This window comes from Myotis myotis, unplaced genomic scaffold (assembly GCF_014108235.1).
Source record: "Myotis myotis isolate mMyoMyo1 unplaced genomic scaffold, mMyoMyo1.p scaffold_m19_p_42, whole genome shotgun sequence".
In the NCBI taxonomy this organism is placed as follows: Eukaryota; Metazoa; Chordata; class Mammalia; order Chiroptera; family Vespertilionidae; genus Myotis; species Myotis myotis.
In genome coordinates, this window is record NW_023416349.1 from 1,587,386 (window position 1) to 1,609,877 (window position 22,492).

Genomic DNA, 22,492 nt, shown 5'->3' on the forward strand with positions numbered 1-22,492 from the left:
AAACCAGCGGTGCTCAACCTGTGGGTCGCGACCCCTTTGGCAGTCGAAGGACCCTTTCACAGGGGTTGCCTAAGACCATCCTGCGTATCAGATATTCACATGACGATTCATAGCAGTAGCAGCATTACAGTTATGAAGTAGCAACAAAAATAATTCTATGGTTGGGTCACAACATGAGGAACTGTATTTAAAGGGCCAGAAGGCTGAGAACCACTGGGCCGTAAACACTACCCGCTGGGGTGCCCGGCCCGGAGGCGCGGCGGCAAGAGGCGCGACTCAATGACCTCCAGCGGAGGCGGCCACCGGGGAGACGGGGAACCTCCAAGAGGCTTTCGTCGGGAGGCGGTGATGCAAGCCCGTCTCCTGGAGTGTCCCCTACGCAGCCGGCTGCGCCTGCGCGGCGGGGACAGCGCGGCGCGGAAACGGTTGCTACGGCAACCAGCAGAGGGCGGCCTCGCTTAACTGTCAGGAATTCGGAACTTTGGCTGGGGGAAGGGAAAGTCTCGCGCATGCGCACTGAGGATTCTGGGGGGGGGGCGTCTCCCTCCTGGAGCCCGGATAAGCCTCGCCTAAGACCGACTTCTACGCAGGCGCACGAGCCGTCTCGCGCCCCAACGCGTCCACTCTGCGCAGACGCACGAAGCCGCGCTGCCAACCTCCGCAGCAGCCGCGCGCACCCGTCACCTCGCCGGCTGCTTTTGTCTCGCGCCACCTTCTTAAGCCTTCCACGAGCTCGGTCTTTCTTTTCCTCCACTCGCCCACCTGGAGCGCCAGGTGGGGATCCGGGACGCCGCCCGGTCCCCGGATCCCTTCCCTTGACCCACCTCGTCTCGTCCTCCCTCCCTTTTCGGTTCCCGACGACGGAAGGAGCCGAAGCACCGACGGAAAAAGCCGAAGCAGTCCTTTTCCCGAAGTGGTGGCGGAAAGAGCCGAAGTTCTGCGAGAGGGGAGGAGTGAGGTAGTGGAATCTCCGGAAAGAGCCGAAGCTTGGAATCGAGCTTAATCCCTTGCGCGGCCCGAGGGCGAACACCAGAAACCTTCGGGGAGTGCTGAGTCCCAGGACGGTTAAGCCTGTCGGAATTAGCGGACTGTTCGGACCGGACCGGCGGAGTAGAGCTGGGAGCCCCTGCGGAAGCGGCCGAAGACGGACGGTTTGAATTGTCGAAAGAATCCGAACCCTTGGCAGGGGTGGGGGGGCACTGGGCGCAGACGAAGGCGAGGACCCACGGAAGCACCCGAACGTGGAAGAGCTAATTTCCGAAAAGTTACGACAACCTGAGAACCCGGCAAAGCCCTCGCTTCGGGCGTTTTCGGAATAAGCCGAAGCCGCTGCGGCCGATTCCTTCCTCTACTGCTCGGAAATAGCTGACGCTCTTTGGGACCAGGATCTGGGGAAGGGGCACCTCGCGGGCGGGCGGGAGGGCGGGAGGGGCGAGGGGCGGAGCCGGGGCGGGGCCGGGCAGGCGGGGCTCGATTAGGCAGGAGGCGGCGGCGCGCCGGAGGCGGCCGGAAGTAGCCGAAGCGAGCGGCGGAAGTAGCCGAAGCGGCTAGAGCGGGCGGGCGGCAAGGCGAGGTGAGCGCTGCACCGGGCCCTACGCGGCCGCCTCAGCATGTCGGACTTCGACGAGTTCGAGCGGCAGCTCAACGAGAATAAGCAAGGTGAGGGCGCCGGGGACGCAGGGCGGCGGGCGGGGCGGCCCCTGGCTTCCCTCTGTGTCCCCCGCCATTTTCCCCCTAGCTTCCCCTCCTCTCACGGCCGCGCGGCCACCCCCACCCCCACCCCCACCCCCCCGCGGCGCGCGCCTCGCTCACGTGACCGCCCGGCGTGCCTCGGCGCGCGGCCGGGGAGGGGGCGGCGGGCTCGGGGCAGCACGCATGCGCGCCGCGCGTGGCTCTGCGCTCCGCTCCGTCCCGGGCGGAGGCGGCGCGGCGCGGCGCAGCGCAGGCCCGCCGCGTGTCCCCCCCGGATCTATTTTTTACTAATCCCGGGAGGGGAGTGCGTGCGTACACATGGATGTACATCGGGCCCCGCGATCCATCTTTTCCTCGGCCGAGGCACTTCCGCTTCCGGCCGGGTCCGCGGCTCGGGTCTCTCCACGCCCCCTTTGTTCCAAAATGGCGGTTGTGAGGCCCCCCTTCACCCCCGCCGCCGCCACTTCACGTGGGCGCGGGCACGGCCGCGGCGGGGACCGGCTCTCCCTCCTCCCCCGCGGCCGCCACGTGTGCTGAGGCCTGCGGACTAGGCCGCGCGGGTTCCACGCTGTTGTTGGGGGACCTCGGGTCACGGCGTGTGACGTGGGTTGCCTCGTGAAACGGGCGCCCTGTGCTTTTTTTTTTGTTTGTTTAAACGTGGTGTGCCCCACGCGTCTTGCTTACACGCGGGCGGCGGCGGTGGCCGCAATGTGGCGTGTTAGCCCCTCATCTTCCCCGCTAGACACAAACTCCATGGCTTGTCGGGTCCCGGATGGGGGTCCCTAACTGTAAACATGTCCCCGTAGAGGCGGGGAAACGGAGGCTCTGGAAAGGGGGGCCCGGCCCAGCTGGGTGCCGTGCGGGGCCGACAGGTGGAGGCGCCCGGGATTCTGGAGTCGGGAGGCCCGTCGGGCGTTTAAAAGCCCCTCGGGCCTCAGTACTTCCGTTGGGGAGCGAGGACCCCGAGGGAGGCTCATGCCCGGGCGTGAAGGGCTGGAAGGGGGGCCGGTGCCCCTTTGGGCCCAGCCCGAGTCGGGGGTGAGGGCCTGGGCGAGCGGACCGCGCCGGGGGTGGGGGGCCCGGGGCCGAGCGCCGGGCTGGTTCCGTGCGGGACCCGCTGACCCTCGGGCGGAGCGGGCTCTGGGCTCACGGCTGCGCGTCTCCTGCCCGCGGGTGCCCTGCTCCCCTGGGCGCGGGCTGCGGGGTGGGGAGGGAGGCGGCGAAGGCGCCGGGGACGCGTGCCCGCCGTGCCAGGCCCTCTGGGCTCCGCACGGTCGTTGTAGGCGGGCCTGGCGCAGCCTGCGGGCCGGGACGCAGGAAGGTTAGGGCCTCCGGGCCCGCGGGGCTGGGTGAGCGGTGACGTGGGCGCAGGTGCGGCCTGTGTGGCGGACATGGGTGCCCAGGAGTGGGCTTCACACTGCAATCAGCTCGCGCAGGGGGCGCACCGCCGGGGAGGGCGCTCTCAGACCCCTGCCCGCCCTCCGCGCCTCCAGAAGGGGACCCGCGTGTCGGGGGGTCGGTGCTGAGCGGGGAGCTGACCGCCCGGCTCGGCTGGGGGGCCGCGCGCTCCCCGTGTGCTGGCGCCTGGTACCCGAGGCCCTCGCCCTGGGCTGGGGCGCTGTCCCCACCGGTGGCCACAGCGATTCGCACACCCGAGCTCCCGGTGCCCAGGGTCGGTGTGTCGAGGGGGACGCGCTGCCCACGTGCTGCCCGTCTGTGGGTCTTTGTCTCTGAGCCAAGCCCCTCCCGAATTCACCCGACCCGGTGCACCTGGGTCTGCGGGCATCGGCGTCCTGCTCCGCCTCCAGGGCGGCAGGTGGCCCTGCTTCCCGGGGGGTCTGAGCCGGGGGCGGGAAGACCCCTGGGTGGAAGCCGGCCGGGCTCAGCCACGCTCTCAGGCACAGAGTCAGAGTCCCGGGTGCCGACGGCCTCGGCCTGACCCTCCCCTCCTGCTTCTGCTTTTTGATTCATTTCTGATTTTTTGCCGTCGAGGAGGTAATCGCGTTGTTAGTGGCCCATCCAGGCCCCGGCTCTGCCGCCCCGAGCTCCCTGACGGGGCAAGGCTCATGTTCGGCCCCTCCGCTTCCCTGCTTTCCGGCCTTCCGGCCAGTCATGGGGCGCTCTGCCTCAGTTTCCCTGTGACAGGAGCCCCCAGCAGGGTTTCCCCAAAGGAGCAGTGAGGCTTGAGTGTGAGTGAGATGCTAGCCCAGGTCCCGGGTTCGGGGAGCGCCCTGTGCCGGCTGCTGTCTCCCCTTTCGTGGTGCGTATTTCCCCGGTGTCGGTGACTGGAGTTGCGGTGCAGGCACCGAAGGCCCATAATTAATCCCGCCAGAAAGTGCCGACAGCAGTGGTTGCCCCCTGCCCTGTCCCGAGCGCGTGAGCCTCAGGAGCACGCTGACGGCTGACGGGGTGGAGGACCAGCGTCTCAATCCAGGCTCGGGGTTCAGCCTGCACCCCTGGGAGGCCGAGGGGTCTGTAGGGAGCAGAGGGCTCTGTGGCCTTGCTGGGAGGGCGTGCTCTCCTCCCGGGCGAGGGGGTGCTCAGCGGAAGCGGCCCCCCTCCAGGGCTGTGCCCCCCGAGGGCTGTGCGCTGGGCTCTGAGGCAGGGGGTGGTTGGGGTTCAGGTCTGCGGGGGCAGAAAGAGGGGCCTCGGGAGGGCGCCTGGTGCCGGAGGACGTCTCCTGAGGGGCCGCGGTCCGGTCCCTCGGGAAAACATCATTGGGTCTCTTGGTTCCCCAGCCTCTAGCCCTGCCCCCCTCAGGGACGGCCCTGGGGTCAGGCCCTCAGCCTGGAGGGGACCAGGAGCCAGCCTCCTCTGTCTTCTCTGGCTCCCCAGCTCCTCCTGAGCAGCCTCAGGTACCTTGCACCCTGGGGGCACCTCCAGGCCCTGTCCCCGCAGGTAACCGCTCCCGCCCCAGGTCCCCAGGGCCCCTGGACTGGCTGTGGACCCAGGCCGCCTGCCGCTGCCCCGCGGTCGCATCCTGGCCCCGTGGGGGTGGCCTCCCTGGGGCTGGGGCCTGGCCCCCGTGTGTGGGCGGGCAGGGCCGCGTCCTCCCTCAGCTCATCCTCCCCCCCCTTGCCCAGAGCGAGACAAGGAGAACCGGCACCGCAAGCGCAGCCACAGCCGCTCTCGCAGCCGGGACCGCAAGCGCCGCAGCCGGAGCCGCGACCGGCGCAACCGGGACCAGCGGAGCGCCTCCCGGGACCGGCGGCGACGAAGGTACCAGAGTGGGGCGCCCTGGCCTCTGGCTCCTCTCCCATCTGGGGTGGGATCTGTCTTCCTTGTGAGGGGCTGCCCCACCCGTCCCCGCCTCTAGGCCACCCCTTCTTCACCCTCTCCGAGCTCCTGTGGGACTGCCCGAGGCTCTGCTCCCCCCCGAAGGGGACACCTCAGAGGGCCAGCACCCCCCTGCCCCCCCACCTTCTGGCGTGGGCCGTGGTGTCTAACGCCTCTACCCTCTCCAGGTGCCCCTCGCTCTCCTGCCCCTTAGTGAGGGGGGCGGGTGGGGAAGTCGGGGAAGTCCCGCCCCTCTGCTCAGTCCTCCAGCCAGAAAGTGGTCTGCTGGCCTTCCTCCCTCCTGTCTTCCTCTCTCCTGGTGAGGGGTTTGGGGGGAGGGCAGGGTCGAGGGGACCTGCCCTGCCTGGGGCTTTGTGCCCCGGGGTGGGGGTGTTTGGGGAAGACAAGGTCCCCAGTCACCCCTCCCCATGCCTTTCCCTCCTGCCCCCAGCAAACCTTTGACCAGAGGCGCTAAGGAGGAGCACGGTGGATTGATGTGAGCTGCTCTTCCCGCCCCTTCTGCCCGCCACCACCCCTTCCCCGCCCGCCCTCAGCACCCACCTCGAAACCAGCCCCTCCCCGGGCCTGGGCCTGACCCGACCCGGACCCAGACCCTCTCCCTCTGGAGAGAGCAAGCTACTGGTGGGAGCCAGGGGAGCCCGGGGGCCGCAGCCCGCCGCGGCCGTACTGAGGGGGCCTGCCCGCTCTCCCCTCCGCCCTCCCCAGTCGCTCCCCCCGCCATGAGAAGAAGAAGAAGGTCCGCAAGTACTGGGACGTGCCACCGCCCGGCTTTGAGCACATCACCCCCATGCAGTACAAGGCCATGCAAGGTGGGCGCGGGCACGGGCCGGGTGCTGGAGGCACCCCACTCGGGGCGGGAGTGAGGTCTGCACCCGGGCTGTTGGCCTCTGCCCTTCGAAGCCCCCACACTGAACGGGCACCTCCCGGGGGCCTATCAGGGAGCCCCCCTGAGGCCGGGGGCTGTGGGGTGCAATGGAGCAGCCGGGTGCAGGCTGGTCCTGGCGCCCGCTGATCCTTTCTGTCCCCCTGAAGCTGCGGGTCAGATTCCAGCCACCGCCCTCCTCCCCACCATGACCCCTGACGGTCTGGCCGTGACCCCGACGCCGGTGCCTGTTGTGGGGAGCCAGATGACCAGGCAGGCCCGGCGCCTCTACGTGGGCAACATCCCCTTCGGCATCACTGAGGTACTGCCTCCCCCCTTGCCGTGCCCCTCCCTTCCCCCTACCCCCGTTCCTCCCCTTCCCTTCGATCCCTCCCCTACCTGCACGGGTGGACTCTGCTCCTGCAAGACCCCCCGGCCCCCTCCCAGACGGACGATGGAGTTGAGCCAGCCAGGGGCCGGGCTGGGGGTGGCCCTCCCTCCCTCCTCTATCCTCACCCGTCTCCCCTCCCCACCCTCCTCCAAACCCATGGATCGAGCACACACATAACTTACCTACGAACCACGAATCCACGCGTCCGAGTCCGTGGAGAGAGACAGAGAGGGAGACTCGACACACACACAGACGCACGCCCTCAGTTTCCCTCAGTTTCCGACACGCCTCTGCTCTCTGCCGCCTGTCCCGTCCTCTCCCTCCCTCCCGTGGTCGCTGCTCTTTTATTTTTGATGGCCCTGACCTCCCCGCCTTCCCCACGCGCCTCTCCCCCTCTCCCCACCCCTTCCCGTGGCACCCCTGAGAACCCCGAGATCAAAGAGTTGTTTCCATTTCTCTTTAAAGTGAAATATTGTGGGGCTGAGATCCCTCGTAGCAACAAAAAGTTTGCTACCGTCGGCGAAGGCAAGTAAGGTCCATTCTGACTTTCTCAACCTGCACTTTGCTACATTTGATGAACCAGCCCCCGACTCCAGGGCCAGATCCCTCCACATCACTCTTCTCTCCTCCCTCCCCCCCTCCCGCGCTCCCCTCCCCTCCCCTCCCCTCTGTCCCTCTGCTCCTCCCTTCCACTCTCTCCCACTCGGGTCCCAATCGGGTCCCTCTCCTGCCGGCTGCTGCTTTCCCACTTTCCTGTCACTTTCTTCTCTCTCGCCACCGGCTGTTTCTTCCTCTGGCGTCTCCTGTCTCCTGTTTCCTCTGTTCTGTTTCCCCTCTTCTCCCTGTGGTCATCGTTCTCTGCATCTGACCCTGAACCCTAATTCTCCTCCCCCTTTTGGGCCCCTGGGGCTCGCCCCACACCTGGCCCGGCCCTCGGCGTCTCTGCTGCCCCCTCCCCCTTCTCTCACCCCCCTCCTGCCTTTCCTACTATTGACCTCTGTCCCCACCCTATTCCACTATCCCCCCTCCCTGTCCTCTCCCCTTCCCCCCAAACCCTCTGTGTCTCCCTCTCTCACCCTCCCCCTCCTCTCTCCACCCCCTTCCCCGCCCCTCCCTGTCTCCTCTTCCCTCTGCAGGAGGCCATGATGGACTTCTTCAACGCCCAGATGCGCCTGGGTGGGCTGACGCAGGCCCCGGGCAACCCCGTCCTGGCTGTGCAGATCAACCAGGACAAGAACTTTGCCTTCTTGGAGGTGAGCGGGGAGGGGCGGGTCGCCCGTTTGCGCGGGGCTCTCCTGCCGCTGTTCCCTGACTGCTCACGCCCCCCCTCCACCCGGTCTGTTTCCTTCAGTTCCGCTCAGTGGACGAGACCACCCAGGCCATGGCCTTCGACGGCATCATCTTCCAGGGCCAGTCGCTGAAGATCCGCAGGCCTCACGACTACCAGCCCCTGCCCGGCATGTCGGAGAACCCCTCTGTCTACGTGCCTGGTGAGTGGGGGCCCGGCCCGCCTGTCCCAGCCCGGCTGGCTGCTTGGGAAGCAGAGTGAGTGCTCTGGGCGCCTCTCCTCCGTCCCCCAGACCTTTGAGCTGGGGGCCTCCCCTCTTGGCAGAGGTGGCACGGGGCCAGCGGGTGAGCTGTCCGCTTGGGGACGCGCAGCACAGCCTGTCAGTGGCAGGGCCAGGACCCAGCCAGTGTGGGAGCTGAGGCCCCGGCTCGGGGCCCGGGGGCAGTGCGAGTGTGTGCACGTGCGTGTGTTACTGCGCAGGGGCTCATGCCCACACCCACAGAAGACAGTTCAGAACATCGTGGGTTTTGTGCTTTTTTTTAAACGTAAAGCAAAGTGGGGTTTGTTGAAGGTACCGCTCGAGGAGTGGGCCATGGGAGACTCGGGGCCCTGAACTCCGGCTGATGTGGTTTAAACCACAAAGGTCTACTGGGCAGACAGGAGCCTCGGTTCTTGTCCCCTTGAGGGACGGTTTCCATCGAGACCAAGTGCAGGAGAGCAAGCAGGACGTTACTGACCGCAGCAGGCACAGACTTAGGAGCCTGCAGCAAGGAAGGGCGTGGAGGAAGCAGCAGGAGAGCCGGGGCTGGGCGGCCTCCGAGAAAAGAGGGGGTTCAGGGGTCAGCCCGGGAGGCGCTGCCACTGCCCGTGGCTCCCCCGGTGAAGTCTCATGGGGTCCCCTGGAGGTCAGGGCTATGGCGGGAGGGGCGAGCGGGGAAGGAGTGGCCCGTTGGGCTCCTGGAGGGAGAGTGCACGGCCGTCACTTTCAGGGGCTTTTAGACCTGCTGAGGGGCGGTCTTCCGGGCGGATGGATAGGATATTCACCAGGTTCCTGCTGATGGACCAAAACGAGCTCATTCTCTTCATGGCCCTTCACTGGACTTCCGGTCTCTGCCTCCCTGAGAGCGGGGGCTTCGGCCACTGACCCTCTGGTTGGGGAGACGTGCAAACCATTTCCTCTCCAGTGGCCTTGGTTTAGGGAAGATTGGATTTGCTAGGTGGACACAAACTGCTTTTTAACACCTGCCTCAGTTCCCCTATTCTGCCGGTTCTGGTATTTTCTCGGCTTTTACTATTCCGTCACAGTTCCCCTCAGAGCCTTCCACCCCTCAGATCCACGAGGCCAGCTTTTGGGAGGAAAGGTTTTGTTGTGAGGCCAGCAGGCAGGAGGACAGGAGGGAGGCTCAAATGGCCTCCCTGGGAGGGCGCAGTGGGCTGAAGGGCGAGGAAGGGCGGGCGGCGGGCTCCCCGCAGCAGCCCCTTCCGTGGGGAAGGTCCAGGGGATGGAGTCCGTCAGCCCGCTCTGGCTCTGGGTGTCCCTGAGGTCAGTTCTGTGTGCATGCTGGGCCGTGTGACATGTATGACTTACAAGGACATCGCGGTATCTTGGAAACAGGATTCGGCCAGTTTGAGCTGGTTCCTTGGTTACAGGGGAAGCTAGTGTGGGTCCTGGGGCCCACCACCAGGTGCTCCCCCAGTTTTGTCTGTTCCATGGGCTCTGGTGCGGGAACCCCATGTCCCACCCCGTCCCACCCCGAGTGCGTCCCTCAGCGGGGAGGTGGCAGCAGGCCTGGGCCGGACCCTGTGGGCAGGGCCAGAGGAGATGTTTAGGTTGCGCAGGCTGGCCGCTCTCTGGAAGGTTCTACTCTGCGCTGTGGTTAGAAAGCAGCAGCGACCACACCTTCTGAGCGGCCGTGCCACCCGCCCTGACCTTCCCAGGCCTGGACAGTGAGGTTTCGTGCCGTATTTATACCATCAAGTGAGCTCGTAGGCTGTCGGGCAGGACTTGCCGCAGGGCAGGCTGTCGAAATGGAATCGGCCAGGACTTGCTGAGGCCCGGGGCCTGGGGTGGGCGGGGCCTTGCCGCTGCGCGGGGCGGGGCCTCAGGCCGCCAGAGCCGTTGCCACGAGGTGGGCTGACAGGTGCTCTGCGTGCGGGTCAGCCCGGCCCTGGGGGTTGGGGCGGGGCTGCCCGCTGGGGCGTGGCCCCGGAGGACGCCTTTTAGGAACTGGGCAGCCCTTCACCTGGCAGAGTGGTGGCGACGTGGGTTCCAGAGGCAGCACCTGGGGCTCCCCCACAGCCGTTTGGGTAGATTGGTTGCATCTCTGACTTTTGGAAACTGAGGTGTAACGCACACTGACCTCTAAGTGTCAGTGTCTCGGAGCCGCCCCCAGGTAGGCTCTTCCCCGGAAACCCATGTGTCCTGCTCAGTTCTCAGTTATCATTGGGGAGCCCCCCCCCCCCCAAGCTCCTGTGCTAGGCACTGCTCGGTGTGGTGTTTGGGCCGCCTGGTGGCCTTTGTGACAGCCCCGTAGTGGGGTCGGCCAGTGACACCCGGGGCCAGTGTGGGCCCCGCCTGCCTCCTAGATGTTTATTGGCACTTGCCCGGCCGGTGGGCTCAGTGGTTGAGCGGCAACCTATGAACCAGGAGGTCATGGTCCGATTCCCGGTCGGCATATCGGGTTGCAGGCTCCATCTCCAGTGTGGGGCGTGCGGAGGGCAGCCAGTCAGTGATTCTCATCATTGACGTTTCGCTCTCTCTTTCCCCCTCTCTAAAAATACGTATACTTTAAAACAATAAATATTCACTGGCACCCAGCTGTGCCCACGCGTTGCCCATGGTTTAGGCTGCTCTTACCCTGCAGTGGCCAGCCTGGGTGATAACAGACCCCGGCCCACAAGCTGGAAATACTCACCAGCCGGCCCTCGGGCAGTGGGCGCGGGGCTCGGGCGCTGCCGGCTGGCTCCAGGGCCAGGCTGGGCGTCTGCTCGCGGTGCCCTGTGCGGATGGAGACGCCAGACACGGGACTGCGTCCCAGGTCCTTGCCTGGAGGTGGCCGCACGGCGCCTGAGCAGCACACAGGCAGCCACCGGGCTGCTCTTCCGGCGGTTTGGGCCCAGGCCCCGCCCCGCCCACCGGGGGCCGCCTGCAGCCGGATTCTGCTTGCGCTGCGCTTCCTCGGGTCCTGCTCTTTCTGTAATAAGCTGGTGATTGGGTTTTCTGTTCTCCAGTTTAAAAAGTCAGTTTCATGACTGAAGGGAAAAGCATTCCTAAAACTCGGCAGGCGTTCTTTTTTTAAAGTATATCTTTATTGATTTCAGAGAGGGGGAGAGAGATGAGAGAGAATCACTGAGCAGCTGCCCCCCACACGCCCCCTGGGGATCAAGCCTGCAAACCTGGCGCGTGCCCTTGCCAGGAATTGAACCCGGGACCCTTCAGTCCGCAGGCCGACGCTCTGTCCCACCCAGCTAGGCCCCGTCGTTCCTGACGGGGAGATCAGGGCCCTGGGAGGCGGCTTCCTCACCTCTGCAGAAGGGCACGGACCTGCAGCTAGACGCGCGTCATGGGGGCGGCGACCCTTAAACGCGTTCCCGCCGACGCCGGCCTGCCCGGTGCTGGTGTCCTGTGCTGAGCCGGTTAGATAAGACCTGACGGGCAGGGAGAGCCCGAGTGTGTGCGGGCCGGAAGGCATGTGACCCTTGGTGGGTGAATTCACTTGGCTGTGAACTCCCGCCCACTGCCAGGCTCACCCTGCCGGTCAGGGCCGAGTCCCACTCTGCCTCAGGGGGCGCCTGCCTGTGGGCTCCGCCCACGCCCTTCCTGGGCAAGGTTTTCTGTGCCAGACCCAGCGGTCACCAGGCAGCCGTGGTCCGGCCGAGGCGGAGGACACTGGCACGGACAAGACTGCTTGGTTGTCGGTCCGTGCGGCCTTTGGGGCGGCGGCAGGGGGCAGGTGCAGGGGGCGGCCGCAGGCGTGCTTGGAGGCCGTGTCTTACGTCAGAGGTTGTGGCAGACGTCGGGGGCTTGGTTTTGGCGCTGAGACCAGCCCAGGTTCCCAGTCGGCAGTGCCCTTTCCTGGCCATGGGACCGTAAGAGGTCACTCTCCCTGCGTCAGAGCCCAGTGGCCACGAAGGGCCTCCGGGGCTGGCCCCTCAGGCCCTGTGTGAAGGACACAGTTTGTGCGGACCGTCCCCTCCGTGCTAGGTGCCACCTTCTCCCTCTGAGGCTCGGAGCCTCGCTCAGCGCTGCAGTCCCCATCTGAACCCAGGGGCCTGTCTGGGGTGCCTGCAGCGCCCTCACTTCCCTGAGGTGCGTGGCACTGCAGGTACCGGCCTGGGCCCGACGGCTGGGGTTCACCCGGCTCGCCCTCACCGGCCGGTGATGTAACCTGTCCACCTCCTCTGCTGTTGGGAAAGCCCTTAGTTCGCTGTGGAGTTGGGTGAGTGGCTCCTGGAGGCCCCTTCCTGCCTGTGTGAACTCAGGCCAGCACTCTCTCTGGTGCCTCAGTTTACCCCTGTCGCACTGGGTAGGCTGTGGCGAGCATTGAGGTGTAGACTGAATGGGACCCAGGTGCCCGCCCTGTGGGCACTGTCCCGTCCTAGGCCCCAGCTCCCAGGGTGCTCTGCTCCTCCCCTTGGACAGGCGGGTCTGTGGCGCTGGGAGTGGCTGGGTTGGTGCCAGCACTTCGGCAGGAGGCTGGGCAGGTGGTGGGAGGAGCGCAGCCTCCCAGGGGTGCGGTGGCTCGGTCTGGGTGTGTGCCCCAGCCCAGCTCACCTGCCCAGGGTCAGGAGGGGTGGGGCGGCTGCTCGGTGAGGGGCTGCAGGGGGAGGCAGGGGCAGGAGCACATCCGGCTGGGAGGCCAGTGGGTCTGTCCAGGCCGTGCGGGGGCTGCCGGCACGTGTTGCTGAGCCCAGAGCTCAGGGCACAGTCGTCACTAAACCCGCTCAGCCAACGTGGTCCTGCTGTGTCAGCCCCCACTGGGCGCCCGGGGCTCGGTGCTGAGTGAGCCGGGCACCTCGGGGACACAGCAGATCCCTCCAGTGTCACACTTGCCCGGGGCCAGAGAGCGTCTGGGGCTGGGTGGCTGCGTGGAGGGCAGCAGCGCTGGGGGCGGGCCGAGAGCCTGTCTGTCTCCGGGAGGCGGCGGTAAGGTTGGAGGGTGGAGAAGGGCTTGTGGGTCTTGGAGGCCCCCGTCAGTAGGGTGAGGGTCCATAGCTGCGGGCAGCAGGTGGGGTGTGAGCTCAGGTCTTCATGGCCCCGGGCGGGACTGGTGCTCTGATCATGCTGGTGGCTGTCACCCCGGTACCTGGGAGGCTGGGCAGGCTTGGGGGACAAGGCGTTTTCTATTGTCAGCTGTCACCGGGCCGGGAGGAAGGCGGGCCTCTCCCTGCACACTCCCCCAGGGTTCGGTGGCAACCTCTTGGTGGGCATCCAAGTCTGTCCCTTCCTTCTCCCCCCAGGAGTGGTGTCCACCGTGGTCCCGGACTCTGCCCACAAGCTCTTCATCGGGGGCTTACCCAACTACCTGAACGATGACCAGGTAGGCCTCTCGCCACCTCCCTCCCCCCACCTTCACCCGAACAAACCTGACGGCGGCCGCCCCACAGGTGAAAGAGCTGCTCACATCGTTCGGGCCTCTCAAGGCCTTCAACCTGGTCAAGGACAGCGCCACCGGGCTCTCCAAGGGCTACGCCTTCTGTGAGTACGTGGACATCAACGTTACGGACCAGGTGAGCCCGGGCCCGCCCTGCTGTGTTATCGCTGAGGTCTCCCCTCGGGATGGGCGGGAGGAGGCCGGCAGCCTCGGGGCCCTGCCGGGGCTTTCCAAGCTCCCAGCCCTTTGCCTTCCCCTCTTCCCCCACCAATGCCCGGATCTGTGGTATTGGGGGCACCGTGGGCTCCTGGGCCCTGACCCGTACCTCTTCCCTGCGCCCCCACCCGTCGTCCTCCAAACATAGGCCATTGCGGGGCTGAACGGGATGCAGCTGGGGGACAAGAAACTGCTGGTCCAGAGGGCGAGTGTGGGAGCCAAGAATGCCACGCTGGTGAGCCTCCCGGCACGTCATCTTCCATTGGCTTGGGGGCCGGGGGGCGGGAAGGGGCGGGGCTCGGTGTGCCGGGATGGTTGGCATCTGGGGGGGCGGCCGTGACACCCCTGCCTGCTTGCCCCACAGAGCACCATCAACCAGACCCCCGTGACCCTGCAAGTGCCGGGCCTGATGAGCTCCCAGGTGCAGATGGGCGGCCACCCCACGGAGGTCCTGTGCCTCATGAACATGGTGCTGCCCGAGGAGCTGCTGGACGATGAGGAGTATGAGGAGATCGTGGAGGACGTGCGGGACGAGTGTAGCAAGTACGGGCTGGTCAAGTCCATCGAGATCCCTCGGCCCGTGGACGGCGTCGAGGTGCCCGGCTGCGGGAAGGTGTGTGCGTCTGCCCTCTGCCCCGCCGCTCTCCGGCGTCTCCTACACACTCTCCTCGCCCTCGGGCACCCAGGGCCCGTGCAGGCAGCAGAACTGCTGTGGCCAGAACTTGGTGCAGAGCTTGGCTGCTGTGTGACCTTGTGTGCAGGTGGTTTGGCCTTGTCCTCGGAGTGGGGGAAAAGTGCTAAAAATAGTCACCACGCCTGCACACTCGCCTCCCGGGTGCCGGGTGCCCTTCTGAGCGACCCCGCTAAACTCACCTGGTTACCCCAGAGCCTCCCAGCAGCTTCTGGGGCCTCTTCCTGGGAAGACACAAGCCACATGGTCAGGTGTCAGGTTCTCACAGCCTGATTGCCGAGCCCCTAGGTCCTGTCGCCTCCAGCCCTGTGCCCTGGAGCAGGCTGTGCACCTCACCCAGGGAACCGAGTGCCTCCCGCTGAAGCCGGCCAGGCCGGTCACTGCGGGGAAGGGTGCAGGCCCTGGCACTGCTCTCAGATAGGAACGTCAGGGTGCAGAGGTGGCCGTAAGCACCTGAGAGGACCCCGCTCTTGGCAGCAGGCAGGTGGGGTGCGGGGCCTGGGGCAGGAGTGTGCTTGGTGCTGTCAGCAGCACGAGGACGGGGCCTGGAGCCTGGCCCAGGAGGGGACTGAGTATCAGAGGAACCAGTGATCCTGCCTCGTCTCTGGGATCAGCCTGTTTTGTTTTTAAACTTTATTCTTTTCAAACATGTAAAAGTAGAGAGAGACTGTCAGAGTGACAGTGATGTAGTATATTTGGGTTGTGTGTGGCATGTATATAGCAGTTTTAGAGTGTAGCTTCCAGTTACCAACAACTTGTCCTTCATAAAGTCTATAGTTGGCTTCCCGTCCACCCCCTCTTTCTGCTGAAATAACTTAAGGCAGGTGGCGTGTTTCACCCGAGACACGGAGGCAGCTAGTTTTGGGGTCTGTGCTGTGCGTTGTTAGATGTTGAGCTCTGTCCCGGGCCTCCACCTACCAGGTCCTGGGAGCACTACACACCCCAGTGACAACCAAAACACACCTCCAGACACTCACGTAGCCTGGGGACACATTCGCCCTGGCTGGGAACTGCCTGACATAACTTCTTAAACCTTTTAACGACACCGCAGTACCATTATTAACAAAACCACCCTCAGTCCCTACCCGGTCTGTGCTCAGGCTTTCCTTAGGGTCTCAAACATGTCTCCTCCAGTTGGTTCCTTTCAGGGTGCAAACCAGGAGTCATGCAGCTTGGTTTTAAACTTGCTTACAGTTGATGAGTTCTGCATCCCCCTGCCGCCCTTGCAAGCCGTTTTCATTGCTGAGGCAGTCGGGGCATTCCAGAACCCACGTAGCCCCCCTCGGCTCCTGTAAACAAGTAGGCACCCGAATAGATCAAAGTTCAACTTTTCCTTCTGTGTCAACCCAGGTTTGAAGCCTAGTTTCTGAGCTTCCCTTACTTCATCCATTGTCTGGGGAGAGCATGGCCCTTGGGTGACTGGGGTCCACCTGGTACAGAGATCACACACGTGACCTCTCCCCCTGGAGCCTGCCCCGCCTCTGCACACCTCTGCTCCCTGCTCTCCTGCTCTTTGACCCCGGGTTCTGGAGGGCATGTGGGTAATGCCCCCCCACCTGCAGTGAGCCCCGGGTTTGGGTGGTGCTGGCTGATGGCTGAGTAGCCAGCTAGCGCCTACAGGGACCCGGCCTCTCCCCTGCCTCTCTCCTGCAGATCTTCGTGGAGTTCACCTCTGTGTTTGACTGCCAGAAAGCCATGCAGGGCCTGACAGGTCGCAAGTTCGCCAACAGAGTGGTTGTCACAAAATACTGTGACCCCGACTCTTACCACCGCCGGGACTTCTGGTAGAGGCGGCGGGGGTGGGTGGGGCCGGGCTGGCTGGGGGCTGCTCCCCCCGCCCCCTCCCTCTTTCCCCCTCCGAAGACGATGGGCAGAGGAGTGACAGCCGAATGACAGCCGGCAGCAACTGGAATGGCAGCAATTAAGGGTGGGGGGCGGGGGCGGGGATGGGGAAGTGTGCACACGGCCCACACACACGCACCCACAGACACAGAGGGAAGGGGTCTGGATCGGGGGTGCACGGCAGGGTGGGGTGGGACCCCACAGCCCCTCCCCAGGACAGCCTCTCCTCCCTCACACCCCACCCCTCCTCCCCTTTTCCACTGTAGGAACAGCGTGTTTATATTTTATGGCCAAACTATTTTGAATTTTGTTGTCCGGCCCTTTGCCCTCCCTCTCCCTCCCCAGCTCCGCAGCTCCAGCCCTTTGGCCTCTAGTCCTCCCCTTGGTTTCTTAACGTAGTTGGTTCTCTCCTCTAGCCCCGCGGCCCTGCCCCCTCTGTGGCGGTTTCATATTTGCTAAGACGAATTTGCTCATTAAACATTTTGTTGTATTTTACTTGACGGGCTGCGCTGTCTGCTGTGTGTAACCCGGGTGTTCCCCTGGCCCAGGTGCCCTCGGCTCTGGCGGGCGCACCGCCTTCTCGGCCGGACGGGGTGTGCCCGGAGGCGGGGGCAACGGGCGGCCCGACGTGGGCTCCGTGCCCGGCTGGGCGGAGGGGGAGGGAGGGGAGCGGGCCGCCAGGGCCCGGGCCGGGGCTGGGGCGGGGTGGGAGCGGCGCGGCCTCCCCGGCCCTGGCGGCGGCGGGCGGAAGTGAGGCTGGCGAAGCCCGTCCACCGGCCTCGCGCGCCGGAAGTGACGTTAGCCGGTGGGTCGGGCTGAGGAAGCCGGTGCGGCGCAGACTCGGTGGTCGGCGCCGGGCGGGGCACGCGGCCACTTCCGCTTCCGGTCCGTCGCCTCTTTCGGTTGCTTCCCGTCCGCTTGGAGGCTCCCCTTCCCCGCCCGGCTCTCCGCGTCCCTCCCGGGCGCCGGGCGGCGGGGCCGTCGTCGTGCGGTCCTCCGTGCGTCCGCGCGTCCGCCCGAGCGCGTTCCCGCCTCCGCTGCCCGCGGCTCGGCGCGCGCCCCGCGACACCGAGGCCGAGCGGGGGCAGGGGGCTGCCCGCCATGACCCCCCGGAGTCCGGCGTGAGGGGGCCGAGGTGAGCGCGGGCCGGGGACGGGCCGGGGCGCGGGCGTCTGCCGGTCCCCGGTCGCCTCCGCGGCCGTGGTGTCTCGGCGCCGGGTGGGCCTGCACCGCCCGCGTCTCCGCCTCCGGCGTCGGTCTCTGTCACCGCCGCGGCCTTGCCGGGCCGTGTCCATCTCGCCGTCTGACCAAGCACGGTCCCCGCGGCGGGGCGCGCCTGGTGGGCCCGGCTCCTGCTCGCGTCTCGCGCGGGCGGCCGGTCCGCGGTCAGCAGGCGTGTCTCTGCGCTGTCCGCTGCCCTCGCGCCGCGGGCCCCTCTCTTGGGCCGGCGCCTGGGGTTCGGGGGCTCGGGCCGCCCCTCCCCCAGGCCCCGGGTCTGGTGCTGGCGACTCGGGCTCCGGAGCCGGGCCCGCTGCCCGCTCGCCTGGATGTCCGGTGCCTCCTGGCCCCACCTCGCCGCGCCCGAGCCTCCAGCCTTGGGGTGTTCGCAGTCGCTGCGCCTCGGGCCGCTGCGCGCTTGGTGAGGGGCCCCCGGTGACGTGCCCGCCACTGTCCGGCAGGTCGAAAGCGTGTCATTGGCCGCGGGGTCTCTGTCCTGCCCGGTACGATGTCGGTCGTTTTGAGGGGCCGGCCCCCCCTGGAGAATTTTGTCCTGCCCCCCCTTCTTGAATGGGACGGTTCCCCCACTTTTTGTGGAGCTTAGTCTGGTGCTAAGCAGCGTGGTGGCGGGGGGACCTGAGTGAGCTGGTCGTGTGTTTCCAGATGCGCTTCGCTGTGAGCGCGCGGGGCCGGGGGTCTTCCGATGCCCGATGCCCCCTCGTGGACGGGCTTGGGTTTCCTCTGAGAACAGCCACCGGCCGGCCCTGGATGGGCCTGTCTCAGCCACCAGCGGGCCTGCCGGGCAGGGGTGTCTCCTGCGATTCCCAGCGGAGGTTGCTGGGAGCAGGTGGCCAGGATCGGACCCCGATTCCCCCCTCTCTCTGTTACGTGCCGTCTTCCTTGTCTCGGGTTTGCCGGTCCCAGGTCACTGCTGCCCTGTGTGGTTTTGCTTTTCTCTCCCTGCCTCGCTGCCTCGCCGGGGCTCTGTACCCGCGTCCCGTTGGGCCCCTGCCCGTGTCACCGCGCCTGGGTACCCGGTCGCTCCCCTGTCCCTCTCCCTGTCTCGCTCATTCCCTTTCCTCTCGGTCTCCCCACTCCATCGCTTGTCCTGGTGTGTCTGGCTGTGGGCCGCGGCCATCTCTCTCCAACTCTTCACATCTCTCCCCAGTGCCCGGGCCTCAGGTCGTGGGCGGGCTCGGCGGGTGTCAGTCATGGGTTGCGGAAGCGATGGGTGGTGGTGGTCAGAGCCAGGCTGCTCCCAGCTAGGCCTGCGTCCTGGGGCGAGGGACTCGGCCGCCCTGGGCCTCGGTTTCCCCCCATGAGGTGCCCGTGAGTCACGGGCTCGCGAGGATTCATTGACTTGCTGTGTGTCCCGCACTTAGAGGAGCGCCGGGCGCGGGGTCAGGGCCAGGGCCGGGGGCTGCTGGGTTGTCCCGGTTGCCGATTCTCGCCCTTCCCATTCTTTCCCGGCAGCCTGGTCTCCACTGGAAGGTATGACTTCTGGGGCCCGGGCGGCCCAGCCGGCAGCCTTGGCTGAAACCCTTAACCTCCACTGGCCTGAGGCAGGCGCCTGTGAGAACACAGCTGCCCTGAGGTGTTAAGTGAGATAATGGACTCTGGCTCCCAGTGAGGCCGCAGCCCAGGGCTGAGCTCGGCCTTATCTCTCCTCCCTGCCTCCAGCCTCGCCTCCTCCACTCCTCCGCCTCCTCCGTGCCTGTCCTTGCGTCTGCCTCCCTTGGATTCTGCCCCTCCGCCCTGCTCCAGGGGTGTTTCCTGCCCTCCCCCTGCCCTTCCTTCCAGTTTATTGAAAGGCTCTTCCGGGCCAGCCCCTCTGATGGGAAAAGCAGTGTCCAGACAGAGAGGCCTCTGCCCCCGGGGCTGGTGGGGGCGCCTCGGCCCCAGAGACATGAGTACAGAGTCACCAGGCGAAGGTGCCCCCACGAGGCCTTCCCAGCGGAGGCCTTGGCGTTTGCTGTTTAAGGTCTGGGACGTGGCGCCCTGGGGGAGAGTGGGAGTGACCGGTGACTAGGGAGAGGGAGGGCAGGTGACCAGCTCCGGACACTGCCCGCACGGGCAGCCTGCCTCCCGCGCCCTGGTCCGCACAGCTCCCTGGGTTACCAGTGGGGCCCCATTTTATAGAGAAGAAAACTGAGGTGCAGGAGTCCTCAGCCCACCCAGGTGGCGGGCCAGGAAGTGCTGGCTGGGTGTGTCCCTGGGCCGTGGTCTGTCACTGCTCGCTCTGCCTCGGTGAGCAGGGGCCCCGAGCCGGAAGGAGCTGGGCACATTTGAGGAACCGAAATGGACGGGGTGACTGAAATGGAGGGGGGCAAGGGCCACAGCCTCCGCGGTCACTGAGGACCCCGTCCTTCCCGCGGCTCGCATGGGGCCCACGAGGGTTCGGGCTGGGCGCCCCGGTCTCGCGTGTGTTTCTAAGGCGCCTCCTCTCCTCAGATGCGGTGACCTGCCAGCCCTGCGGCGGCCTCTCTCCTGCAGTTGCCCCCTCTGCCCACGCCCCGGGGGGCCCGCCCCTGGCGCCACCACCGGCCACCATGTCGACCTCGTCGCTGCGGCGCCAGATGAAAAACATCGTCCACAACTACTCGGAGGCCGAGATCAAGGTCCGCGAGGCCACAAGCAACGACCCCTGGGGCCCGTCCAGCTCGCTCATGTCTGAGATCGCCGACCTCACCTACAACGTCGTCGCCTTCTCGGAGATCATGAGCATGATCTGGAAGCGGCTCAACGACCACGGCAAGAACTGGCGGCACGTCTACAAGGTCAGTGTTCTCGGCGGGCGGGGGGCTCGGCTGGGACGCGAGGGCGGGAGCTCCGGACAGGCTGCGGCCGACCCTGTTTCCGGAGGAGCCGGAGTCTCCCTCTTCCTGTAAGATCGCTCTCGTTTCGTGGCCACGAACATGACGTCTCAGGAATTTGATTTTAACGTATTTCTGAGGACATGGCCACTCCTTCCGGGAGTCACACACCTGGGAGGCCTGAGCAGGTGCATAATGTCCGTCCCTCTGCACCAGTCCAGTGCCCTCCCAGAGCCGAGTCCGCAGCCTCTGTCTTCCTGCGGTGCCCTGTCTGTGTCCGAGCACCGGGCAGCACGGGAGGGGGTGGGGGGCGGCCACGGACGGATCTCAGCGCTTACATAGCGTATGCCCTTGTGGGAAATGGAGCCGTACATTAGCGTGGTTTTACCGTGTGCCGTTTACACCCACTTTTCATAGGGAAACGAGGCTGAGTCCCAGAGATGAGACCCTGTGGGGACAGAAAGGATCTGTCACTGTTTTTAACGAGCGTGCAGCAGTCTGTGTGTGGGCTGGCCTGCTCGGCGGGACCAGCTGCACAAACACGGCTGCCTTCGGCGTTCTTGCGTTGCCATGTTGTGAGGCTGGGATTTCTGGGTGGAAGGACGCGTGGATGTGCCACTTGGATCAATGTGGCTGCAGTGCCGTCCACGCGAGCGGCCTGTTGACTCGCCCAGTGGTGCAGGCAGGCACCCTCCCCAGGGACCGGCCAGACCGACCGCCGGCAGTGCTCGAGCTAGGCTCCCGTGTGCTGCTCTGGGTAAAAAAGCGGCCGGGGGGGTGGGGGCTTGGGTTGGCGGCCAGGCCCCACTGCTGGCCGTGCGGCCTCGGGCCAGTCCCTGGACCTCCGCGTGTGAGGGTCCAGCCCAGGAGTGTGGAGGGGCCCCCTGTTGTCGTTTCCTCAGGAACCGTGGGTGCGGGCCTGGGGCCTGCGCGGGCCGGGCTGTCCGCTGGAGGCAGGGCCGGTTCCCCGTTGAGACGGACTGAGGCCTGGGGGCCAGCGTCACAGAGCAGGGAGGTCGGTGGGCATGGCAGCCGCATGGCCACGTGGCGTTTACCTGTGAGCATCTCACCTGCTTCCCGACAGACCAAGACTGGGTGAGCGGTTCGCTCGACTCACCGTTGAGTCAGTTTTTGATCATTTCCGGGCGAGCCTTTGCATGCAGGTGACAGAGGGCCAGGGCCGGGAGGGCCGAATCCAGGAGCGCAGCTGGGGACGGGCTGTGCCTGGAGGGATGCCGTGTGCGAGGCCCTGAGTCCCGAGGCAGGGAACCGTGGAGGCACTTTCCCGTCTCCATGTTCCAGGGGAGGAGACCGAGGCACAGAGAGGCTGGGCCCCGGTGTGCTGACACTCCGGGCGGGAGCCCCCGAGCCCCCTCTTGACTCGGCTGTGCCAGCTGCCTGGTCCCAGGAATGCGCATCCGGGCAGCCAGCGACGGCCCAGGGCCAATCCGGCCCTGCCTGTTTGTGGATAAAGCTTTGTTGGCTGAGGCCGGCCTGTGGGTGTGCAGTGTGTCTGTTCTGTGGGGCCCAGCGGTGTGGTGGGGACAGGACCGCACGTGCTGGACAGAAAGCTGGCGTGTTTCCCCTCTGGCCCTCACTCAGCGCTCCTGGAGCCCCGGGCGGCCGGCCTGGCTGCTTCCAGAGGGAACAGACTGTTGGACCAGCTAGTTGCCCGCTTCTAAGGCACGTCCCCACTTCCCATTGAGGCCCAGGGCGGGAGTGTGCAACCTGGCTCGCTCCTGCAGGTGTGCGCACCTGCGCGGCCACCGCCCCGGGCACAGGCCCTGCCCTGTCTGCTGAGAAGGTTGTCCTGGAACGTCTCTCAGCGGTTCTGGTGTCAGCCCCCACACTCCCCGCCGGGCGGGAGGTTGACGAGTGTGGTGGCCATTCCTACAACCACATGGCGGGTACCCGGCAGCCTGTCGCCCCCGCGGGTGGGGTGGGTGTGGGGGTGGGTGGGTGTTAGGGTTATTTCCGGGTTCACTGTCTTTTCACCACAATTCCCAAGTCCCCGAGCTCTGGAAATGAGCCCTTTCAGGGTTCGTTCGCACAGGGTGCGCCCAGGACTGAGGCGAGGCTGTTTGCCTGGCATTTCTCGGTCCCGTGACGCGTGAGCGGGGTGCCCCTGCCAGGGGGGCTGTGTCGCGTGTGGGGAGCAGGGCCGGCAGGGTTGGGAGCCCGCCTCCCGCAGGGGTGACTTGTCCTTTCCTTTCTCCTCCAATGCGCAAACGCCTGGAGGGCCAGTTAAAGACTAATCTCCGCTTGCAGAGGTAAATACTGCGACACACCTTCGGGAAGCCTGCCAGGCCCAGTCTGGCTCCCGTGTCAGTGGCCCGGCCGTGCTCCCGGCGGAGGTCACAGGTTCAGTGCCCGGCCCTCCCGCAGCTCCTCCCTGGGCGGGTTTGGGGGCTCTGGGCAGCGCGTTCTAAGATGTGCCCTTCTCTGAGGGAGGCCGCCACGGGGGTGTCTGGCTCCCCAGGCCACAGGCTCCAGGACTACAAAGGCCTGCCCGTTCCCTCCCCCCTTTTAATTTAACTTGAAAAGACAATTTGTTGTCACATCATAAAGTGCAGAGGCACCAAAGGCTG

The 22,492-nt window shown here is 66.1% G+C and overlaps 1 protein-coding gene across 8 annotated transcripts in view; it reads left to right on the forward strand.

The window, feature by feature from the left end:
- Nucleotides 1-1,447: 1,447 nt before the first annotated feature.
- U2AF2 (U2 small nuclear RNA auxiliary factor 2) overlaps nucleotides 1,448-22,492 on the forward strand; it is a 29,511-nt gene continuing 8,466 nt past the window's right edge. For 2 of the 8 annotated variants that reach the window (XM_036306638.1, XM_036306641.1), the window contains exons 1-2: nucleotides 1,449-1,659; nucleotides 19,543-19,868. In XM_036306638.1, the coding sequence (XP_036162531.1) occupies nucleotides 1,611-1,659; nucleotides 19,543-19,868 (375 nt within the window). In that variant the 5' untranslated portion in view covers nucleotides 1,449-1,610. Of the gene's footprint in view, nucleotides 1,660-4,775; nucleotides 4,912-5,419; nucleotides 5,465-5,694; nucleotides 5,799-6,021; nucleotides 6,174-7,378; nucleotides 7,496-7,593; nucleotides 7,733-12,966; nucleotides 13,071-13,137; nucleotides 13,261-13,488; nucleotides 13,588-13,704; nucleotides 13,954-15,684; nucleotides 16,369-16,743; nucleotides 17,009-19,542; nucleotides 19,869-22,492 lie in introns of those variants that run through there. The other 6 variants (XM_036306644.1, XM_036306645.1, XM_036306646.1 and 3 more) reach the window with 6 other exon arrangements.